This window comes from Glandiceps talaboti, chromosome 19 (assembly GCF_964340395.1).
Source record: "Glandiceps talaboti chromosome 19, keGlaTala1.1, whole genome shotgun sequence".
Taxonomy (NCBI): domain Eukaryota; kingdom Metazoa; phylum Hemichordata; class Enteropneusta; family Spengelidae; genus Glandiceps; species Glandiceps talaboti.
The window spans coordinates 17,077,114-17,087,118 of NC_135567.1; the positions used below are offsets into that span (position 1 = coordinate 17,077,114).

At 36.2% G+C, this 10,005-nt stretch overlaps 1 protein-coding gene across 1 annotated transcript; it reads left to right on the top strand.

The window, feature by feature from the left end:
* The first annotated feature begins 86 nt into the window (after positions 1-86).
* On the top strand, positions 87-4,100 carry LOC144450275 (lambda-crystallin-like). The gene is made up of 2 exons (XM_078140873.1): positions 87-562; positions 2,501-4,100. The coding sequence occupies exons 1-2, from the start codon at positions 110-112 to the stop codon at positions 3,029-3,031; spliced, it is 984 nt and encodes a 327-aa protein (XP_077996999.1). The 5' UTR covers positions 87-109; the 3' UTR covers positions 3,032-4,100.
* The last annotated feature ends 5,905 nt before the right edge of the window (positions 4,101-10,005 follow it).

Here is a 10,005-nt window from a genome sequence, read left to right on the forward strand (position 1 = left end):
ATGAACTCTGACCTAACCCACCTGACCCACCTAACAAACGTCTGAGGGCGCTGTTCAAGGTTATCTCAACTAGCTTAGCACATGACTTTGCACTATACACTACAGCAAAATGGCATCAAATACGCCCACCGGAGCAAAAAAAGGCAAAATTGGTATCGTCGGCAGTGGTCTAATCGGCCAAAGTTGGGCAATGCTGTTTGCCAGTGCTGGCTATAATGTATATCTATTTGACATCGACCCTTCACTCGTTGAAAAGGCAGTGGATTCCATCAAAACATCACTTGAAAGTTTGGAGAAGGAAGGTCTACTGAAGGGCAACCTCTCAGCTCAGGAACAAATCGGATTGATCAAAGGCGTGAATGACTTGGCTTCAGCTGTTAAAGGTGCCAGACATGTGCAAGAATGTGTCCCTGAAAGCTTAGAACTGAAGAAGAAAGTGTTCGGTCAGCTGGACGAGGTAGCAGACGACAAGACGGTATTATCATCTTCAACATCTACTATAATGCCCTCTACATTCACTGAGAAACTAAGCCACCGTCAGAATTGTATAGTATCTCACCCGGTAAATATATTTAAAGTATTTGTTTGTAGTTTTAATAAAACAATGTTATTGTAAATCAGAATATTATTCAGTTATTTTTATATTTTCATTCATTCGTTTCATTATTTTTAACCTCGCCATATTTTTAGCACAACTGAACTGGGGTTCAGTAGTGCTATAGGGATCGCCCGGCGTCTGTCTGTCTGTCTGTGTGTCTGTGTGTGTGTGTAAACAACTTAAAGTCAAAAACCGCTGAAGCAATTGCCGTGATATTTGGTGGGTCCATTACCTTGGGTGTCTAGTTGGGAAATTGTTCAAATCAAAATGATTGCATCAGAAATGTGCATTTTACATTTCAAAATGTGATTTGCTGTATTACAAAATGCTTTGACTTCAGCCTGGAAATGAAAGATTCTTGTTTTATTGATGCAATGAAATCATTAAATCTTTTATGGGCTACTTAACACATCAGTGTGAATGGCATCAAGATTAACATCTGTTTAAGGTTGCTTGGCAACCTAGGCCTGTTTTTAGCACAGCTGAATTAAATCTTAGACACTATGATTAAAACAGGTTCATATAAATGCACAATCCTTAGGCATTCAAAAAAAAACAGTTTGTACAAAGAATAAGAAGTCACCTTTTATGGGGAAAGAAAAATAGTCATATCAAGACCTCAATACATACTGTGTTTGGCATTATATCTCTATTGTCTATGGTTAAATTTCTTGCAATGCATGTACCGATTGCCATGATATTTGATGGGTGTATTACCTTGGATGTCTAGTTGGGAAATTGTTCAAATCAAAATGATCTTACTACCGGTGTGTGATTTGGGGCGAAATTTTTTTGTTTTCAATTTTGTAAATGTAGAACAGTGGACTGACTGAAAAAAAGATATATTTTATTGCTGTTTCGTGATTCTTTCCATGACAAATTCAACAAGTAGCATAAGAAATATTACAAAAAAGCTATAAAAAAAAGAGAGTGTTTTAAAAGTTTGTTATCGTACGTAAAATATCAACAAATATTTTACACATATTTTAATGTTTTGCAATTTTCTTAGTCCAGGGGTGAACAAATCATTTTGTGAACTGGTGGTCCCCAAACCAGTACCTTAAAAAATCCAGTGGTCCTGCTGAAAGAATTAGTGGTCCCAGGTCCCGCTAATGTGAAACATTAAATCTTACCTATGAATTTGTATATTCAGACGACTTTTTAACATAGTTATTAACAGTAAGGTACTGGGCTGACAGACCAGATAAGGTAAAATTTGTGTGGTCCACCCAAAAAAATCGCTAGTCCCGGACCCAGGACCAGTGGATTTGTTCACCCCTGTAGTCATAAACAAGTATTTAGTATATGTTTTTTCTTATTTGTTTTTCTTTTCAATTTTAAGAACAGAAAAGAGCTGTTTCAGGAATTATAAATCCAAACTAATATTTGTCACCCATATGACCACTTTAAGTTACTTATCAGCAATGATTGTATTTTTTATTTTGCTTGCAATATAATTTTATCTTTTCTTCACTTTGTTTTGTGTTTCTTGGCATATTTCCCTTCACATTTTATTTTCTGTTTAATTGACTTGCCAAAATAAATCATCAGAAAAGTGGTAGTTGTTACAGCTAACAGTTACTGTAATAGGGAACTTGCAAACCCGCAATGTTGAATGTTGCATCATGGGAAAGGTGATAATATAGTTATTACAGCTAACGGTTACTGTAATAGGGAACTTGCAAACCCGCCATGTTGAATGTTGCATCATGGGAAATGTGATAATATAGTTATTACAGCTAACGGTTACTATTAGAAACATGGATTTGGTCGGTTATATCATCCATGTGGCCACGTTAACAGGGTATTAGACAGTATCTACTGGTCAATGAGATGTGCTTATGACTAACATTTCTAATGAATAGGCTCATTAATATTCATAAAATTTGTACCTTTTCACAGGTCAACCCTCCCTACTATGTACCATGTGTAGAAGTAGTTCCTACACCGTGGACAGACAAGACTGTGGTTATCAACACTAAAGAGTTACTACTAGAGATAGGTATGAAACCGATCACCATGACGAAAGAGAAACCTGGGTTCATTCTCAACCGAATCCAGTATGCTATTCACAACGAATGTTTCAGACTCGTTGAAGAGGGCATCGTATCAGCCGAAGATATCGACATCAGCATGAAGTGGGGACTCGGTATGCGATATGCGTTTATCGGGCCGTTTGAAACAATGCATCTCAATGCTGATGGGTTGAAAGATTACTTTATAAAATACGCCCACTGTCACCGAGATGTGACGAAAGATTTCGGACCAATCCCAAGTTACACTGGGCCAATTCTAGATGACCTCGAAACAGAGATGAAACATACTACGCCATTGGAGTCCCTCGGTGCCAGACGACAATGGAGAGATCAACGACTTATTGCACTGGCGAAATTAAAGCAAGACATTGATGCGAAAACAGAGGCTGAAAAATAATTTTTCACAATAGGGAACTTGCAAATCCGCCATGTTGAATGTTGCATCATGGGAAATGTATAATAAATACTAATCAATTGGTATTGTAAACAATATAGTTACATTGTTTGCAACCACAAATGATCAGTTCATAGTTACCCTGACCATTGTGGGAGGTTTATTTTATCGGTAGCCCCAGATTAGGTATTACGATAACCACTGATAATCCCATAGTCCTTTGCGTCTGAGCATGCTCAGTCTGGATTGCAAGTTCCCCATTTTATGTCTTTTCTCAGTGATAATAGTTTGTGAAAAGGCTGAATACTAGTCAAATACAAAGTCAACTTGTACCTCAGTCCTGGTGTTATTTTTCTGGAGATAAAGCAATATTTTTTATCTTTTTAGTCTTGGCATTCCTATATCGGACTAGTCTATTTTCTATACGATACAAGGTGCTATTACTAAGATCATCTCCATTCATTATGTCATGTCATGTCAAAGTTGAACATTTTACCCTTAATCTGGCTAAAACCCATGCTGGGTGACGGGTAAATGGCGCATGTCAGTAGTAATCCGTCACAAATTGACAGGCAGTTGTAATTGCTTTTCTTCTTTCAGACAATTGCTCATTAATATTCAATTAATACAGCTGTACTAAACTAAAATCACATGGGGACGCGATAACGTCATCACGTTTAAATGAAGGCTGTTGGGTGTAGCACAGATTTCTGTGCCTTAGTAACGACTTCGACTAGACATAGTGAGTGGAGATGATCATAGTATTCATTTCATACAGGAACTAGACTAAGGTTTGACATGATTTGGCCATATTAGGAAGGGCTCATTAATATTCATTAAGCATGTCATTGTATATGCTAATAGTATTATAATGAGCAATACCATATATAGCATTTTCATTCACTGATATTGGATGTGATTGGGCATATGGTAATGAGATACTTGGGATCATGAGATAAATCTCACAATGAAAGAAGGGAAAAATACCAATTTGACAGATTTAAGAAAATAAAGAGTACATATATTGTAACAAACGATTTGTTTTCCAATAAAAACAAGATCTGCAAATAAAACTGTGCACATTCCCTTATTCATTTCTGTAAAAAGTTTTTTTCTTGTTTGTTTGTTTGTTTGTAATAGCTTATATCATCTTTTAATTTTATGGTATTGCCCAACTTGCCACATCAGCAAAGATACATTTACAAATGTATGTCTTCCTAATCCTAAGGTGCATGATGGGTAAGTAGCGCTGACTGCCAGTGCATGGTGCATGTGGTACCGCACTCTTATGCATTGGGAAAAAAAATGTGGTATAACTGCTGATATCAGACCATGGATGAATGGAACCAGATACAACTGCTGAAATCAGACCTTGGATGCATGGAACCTGATACAACTGCTGACATCAGACCATGGATGCATGGAACCTGATACAACTGCTGACATTAGACCTTGGATGAATGGAACCAGATACAACTGTTGACATCAGACCATGGAAGAATAGAACCAGATACAACTGTTGACATCAGACCATGGATGAATGGAACCAGATACAACTGTTGACATCAGACCATGGATGAATGGAACCTGAGACAACTACTGACATCAGACCATGGAAGAATGGAACCTGATACAACTGCTGACATCAAACCATGGATGAATGGACCCTGATACAACTACTGACATCAGACCATGGATCAAAAGAACCTGATACAACTGCTGATATCAGACCATGGAAGAATGGAACCTGATACAACTGCTGACATTAGACCATGGAAGAATGGAACATGTAAAAAGTAAACAAATGACTTGGATCAATAACACTTGGCTGGGCAGAGACTTGTATTACATTTCATGGTTTGATAACAGTTATATGGCCTCTTTATGTGTACATGAACTGCCAGGAGAACTGGAAATTTGTTTGTGAACATAAAACTATGTACAGTAGCCATACAACTGTTCTTATCAAATGATATCAAATAACACTCCATAATAATAACCTTTTGTATCATGGCAAAGCTTTCAAATTACTGAGCCCCCCCCCCCCTTATTTATTTTATTCTACTTACTGAAACATGCTAAATCATTGCTTGTTATTGGCTGAACTCAAACCTGATACTTAGATATATTAAATGATTAAATGACATATTTTTTGATAGGTACCAACAAATCCGAGGAAATCCCTAATATGATATGAATTATGCATGTCTTAGCGTGTTCGTAAGAAATGCAACGTCACGCTAGCCATACATCATAGTAATGGTGGTTAGATAATGCGACAATACTACAGACACAGACAATACAATTTACCAATCAAAATTTCTATTTATTTATTTATATCTAAAAGATTTATTTTTTTAACAATTTATTTTAATCAATATTTGTTCTCATTTATTTATTTCTCTAGATCTATAATATATATTTTTTTTAAAAACTAAATATAACATCAAATAGAACAAGTTGTATAAAATTCTCAAATTTACTGCAAAAGTGGACACAGCCATTACATTACAGTACATGTGATCCTGTAAGGATAAAGATCTGTAAACGTTGAGAGGACTGGAAAAAGAATAAAGATATTGTTCAATGTAAGTTTGTGGTCCTTTCCAAAATATGTGATCTTCAATTTTAAACTGATGTATCACTGTGGCAGCAGTTGTTTTACATATTTTGAAAGTCTTTTGAAAGATTCCTACTGATTGGTTGAAAAGCTATCCTTTTGAATGGCTTACTCTGATTGGTTGAAAGGCTTGCCTTTTTGAAAGGCTTACTCTGATTGGTTGAAAAGCAACCATTTTGAAAGACTTTCTTTGATTGAAAACCAAGCCCTTGAAAGTTTCACAGTGATTGGTTGAAAAACAAGCTTTACATTGATTGATTGAAAAGCAAACCACTGAAAGGTTCTCTCTGATTAAAGGAAAAGACCAGTCAGTTTTATCTCTACCTTTGTTTAGTATACTTGTTTTGATTTGCTGCTGTGAAGACAGAGTGAGTGTGGTAACTACAATGTTCCCCTAAACCCTTGTAATTATGTCATATTTTCCTGCAAGGTTCCCCCAAACCCATGCAGGAAATCCCAAAATGACTGAACACGTGTATATGTATTAGAGGTTTTTTACAAGATTTAAAAGTTGTGTAACATGTAAGTTACCAAAGTTTTATGTTATCACCTAAATAGCAGTAATCAATACAAGTGTACCAAAGGCAGAAATAAGGCTGACTGGACTTTTAAAAACCAAGCCTTTAGAAAGGTTCACTCTAATTGGTTGAAAAAATAAACCTTTTGTAAGGCTTGCTCTGATTGTTTAAAAAATACAAAAAATAAAAAGCAAACTGATTGGTTGAAAAAATAAACCTTTTTAAGGCTTGCTCTGATTGGTTAAAAAATTCAAAAAATAAAAAGCAAACTGGAGTTAATCAATTTAATCTCTATGGCTACCATTATTTTACCAAAATCTTCTAAATCAATAAAAATTAAATTTATATATAGCACCAATATGGAACAATAATCATTATTTTGAAATATTAAAAATATAACATGTTACATGTTAATCCTCAACATTTTCTTCCTTCAGCCAAGGAAAATATGAGTGACCTAAAGGGCCTTTGTCACTACTCATCCAAGGAAAATATGAGTGACCTAAAGGGCCTTTGTCACTACTCGTCCAAGGAAAATATGAGTGACCTAAAGGGCCTTTGTCACTACTCGTCCAAGGAAAATATGAGTGACCTAAAGGGCCTTTGTCACTACTCGTCCAAGGAAAATATGAGTGACCTAAAGGGCCTTTGTCACTACTCGTCCAAGGAAAATATGAGTGACCTAAAGGGCCTTTGTCACTACTCGTCCAAGGAAAATATGACTCGAGTGACCTAAAGGGCCTATGTCACTACTCGTCTGGCTATATGACATTCATATTCATATCCATATTCATATTCATATTCATGTACATGGCTGTATGACATTCATATTCATGTACAGGACTGTATGACATTCATATTCATGTACCAGGGCTATATAACATTCATATTCATGTTCAGGGCTGTATGACATTAATATTCATGTACAGAACTGTATGACATTCACATTCATGTTCAGGGCTATATAACATTCATATTCATGTTCAGGGCTGTATTTCATTCATATTCATGTTCAGGACTGTATGACATTCACATTCATGTTCAGGGCTATATAACATTCATATTCGTGTTCAGGGCTGTATGACATTCATATTCATCTACAGGGCTGTGTAACATTCACATTCATGTTCACAGCTACATGACGTCATATTCAAGTTCAGATGACATTTATATCCATGTTTTGGGCCAAAATGATATTCATATTTATGTTAAGAGCTGTACAACATTGTCTGTGACAATCATATTCATGTTTAGGGCTGTTTGACGTTCAATCTACGTGGAGAATTTCGTTCCTGTATACCATTATGTACCATGAGGTGGAGTTGTAAATTTTCGTTTCTTGCAAAAACTTTACCACATTCCTGGCAGGCATGCAATCCTTCATTTGTATGAGTTATCATGTGTTGCTTAAATTCATGTTTTGTGGCAAAAAACTGTCTACACTTCTTACAACAGTATTGTTTACTTGACTGTGGCAGCTTGTTGCGAACAATTATTGAAGCATGGCTTTGTCCATGTTTACTACGGTAAGTTTTAGAAGCACGACTACTTTTAGACGCATGACTTTGTGTATGTTTACAATAATCACTTTTTTTTGAAGCACGACTTTTTACGTGTTTGCTACGATCACTTTTAGAAGCACGACTTTGAGTATGTTTACTACGATCACTTTTTGAAGTACAATTTTGTCGTTCTTTGCGATCACTCTTTGAAGTGCTGTTTTGTAGTTTTCCAAAATCATTTTCTTCAGCACTTTTACTGGGAGATAAATACTGATTCAGACTAGATGTGTACATCATCAGCTGATCCTTTAAGCTTTGAATTTCTTCGCGATTTTTCTCGCACTCCTCGCAAAGTTTTTCCTTTCTGTTCCCTTTCTTCCTTTCTTTAGTTGGGCTTTCTTGTCTTACTGTCATTCCACAATCTGCACAGGAAAATTTGGTTTTGGTAATATTCTTACTGCTTGTTTTTGAGTGTGGAACACTTTTACGGTTTACAATCTTACTCGATTTGTCCGATCTATGATTTACGTCATCCTTTCGAGACTGTCTTTCCTTCTGTCCCTGATTTACGACATCTTCACACGATTGTTCTTTTTTACGTCTACGATTTACAACACCCTTGAGTGATGTTACAGCACTGTGCTGTAACTGAATGTGTTGTTTCACCCTACTTGGTCTTGTAAATCTTTGATCACAGAATTGGCATTTCAGTGGGCGTACCAAAAAATGAACATATTGCACATGTTCACTTAAATTACTTTTAGTTTTGAAAGATTTTTTGCAAATTTTACATAAATATGGGCGGTCATCCGAAGTCAAAACCAGATTTCTTTGTTCAGAAGAAAGGTGTGTACTGTCGTCACCCAATTTTTTATTTTTAACCGATGTTTTATCGTTGTTGACGTCTTTGTGTTTTTTACGAATATGTCTCTGAAGTTGCACTATTGTTTTGAAAGTCTGCAAACACACTATACATTTAAAAGGGTTGATAGGCGAATGAGAACGATGCTTATGAAGCGATAAAGCGCGTTTATCTTTGTATCGGTTTCCACACTGTGAGCATGTCGTTGCGTATGTTTCATCGTATTTATGCATAACGCTATGACTTTCTAACCTATATTTGCTCCTGAACACTTTACCGCAATCTTTACATTTAATCCTGATCTTTTCCGTTCTCCCACTATTTCTTTTAATTTCCCGTGTTTTCCTTTTCCTTGTGCTTCCGATATCTCTCAAGAATTTCTTGGTGTCTGTTTTCTTTATACTATTCCGGTACTGATAAACGTCATCATTGCTCTCTACCATTCCGGTACCTTTACGGTACAGATATTCGCCATCATTGATATCTTTCACTCCGGTACCTTTCCGGTATTGATATACGTCATCACTGATTTCTTCCATTCCGGTACTTTTTCCAGACACTGTTGTATAGACCTCATCTATATCAATCCCTATCTGGGATATATTTTTGCGAAACTCTTCAATTCCGATACTAAGTTCAACATTTCCATGGATCTCACCCATATCCGTTCCTGTCAGGAATGTATTTCTACTGAACTGTTCCATCTCTTTACTTTCTTCCAATGCATTCTTACAGATTTCTTCCAAGCCTATCCCTTCCCTGAATGCATTTTTACAAAGCAATACATGTAGGGATTCAGTTTTTGTCACACTTTCCATTTCTTCTTTGTTGGTCTCAGAAGCGCCCCCAACTTTGTGTATAAACAGTATAGCATCATCATACTCAATATTGTTGTTATTGTCTTTAATTGCATTTATGTCCTGTTTCACACTCGCGTCATGATTCGTAGTCTTGCCTTTTTTCGCTGTCACGCCTCTTTCTGTTGTCGCACCTTTTTTCATTGTCGGTACACCTTGACTCATAGTTATGCCCCTATTCATACTCGCATCTTGATTCGTAGTTTTAGTTGTTACGGCTTTTTTCATTGTCACACTTTGTTTTGTAGTCATGTCTTCATTTGTAGTCGTGCCTTTCTTCATTGCCGTACCTTTTTTCGATGTCACTTCTTGAAGTGTACTAGGCGTCTTGGATGTCTCTGCCATTTTACTCAATCTTGCTGAACGACGTCTTTTGACAGTACACTGAGCGTCATTGTTAGCGTCAGAGTCAGAATCAGGTGATGGATTCTGCAATGAATTTTTACCTCCAACTATTTTTACTCGTTTTCCTGTCTTTGATTGTGGTGTAATTTTATCTTTATTGGCATTTTGTGAATTAACAGGTAAATTATGGTCAGAGGAGACATCCTTAGGTGAATTAACTATCATTTCTTTGGTTTTTCGAGACAATTGTACATCACATACAGGTAATTTCTT

Excerpts from the sequence above, each read along its gene's own strand:
- LOC144450275 (XM_078140873.1), top strand. The coding sequence starts at position 110 with ATGGCATCAAATACGCCCACCGGAGCAAAAAAAGGCAAAATTGGTATC. Across the intron at positions 563-2,500 it reads ATTGTATAGTATCTCACCCG|GTCAACCCTCCCTACTATGT; the intron begins GTAAATATATTT and ends ACCTTTTCACAG.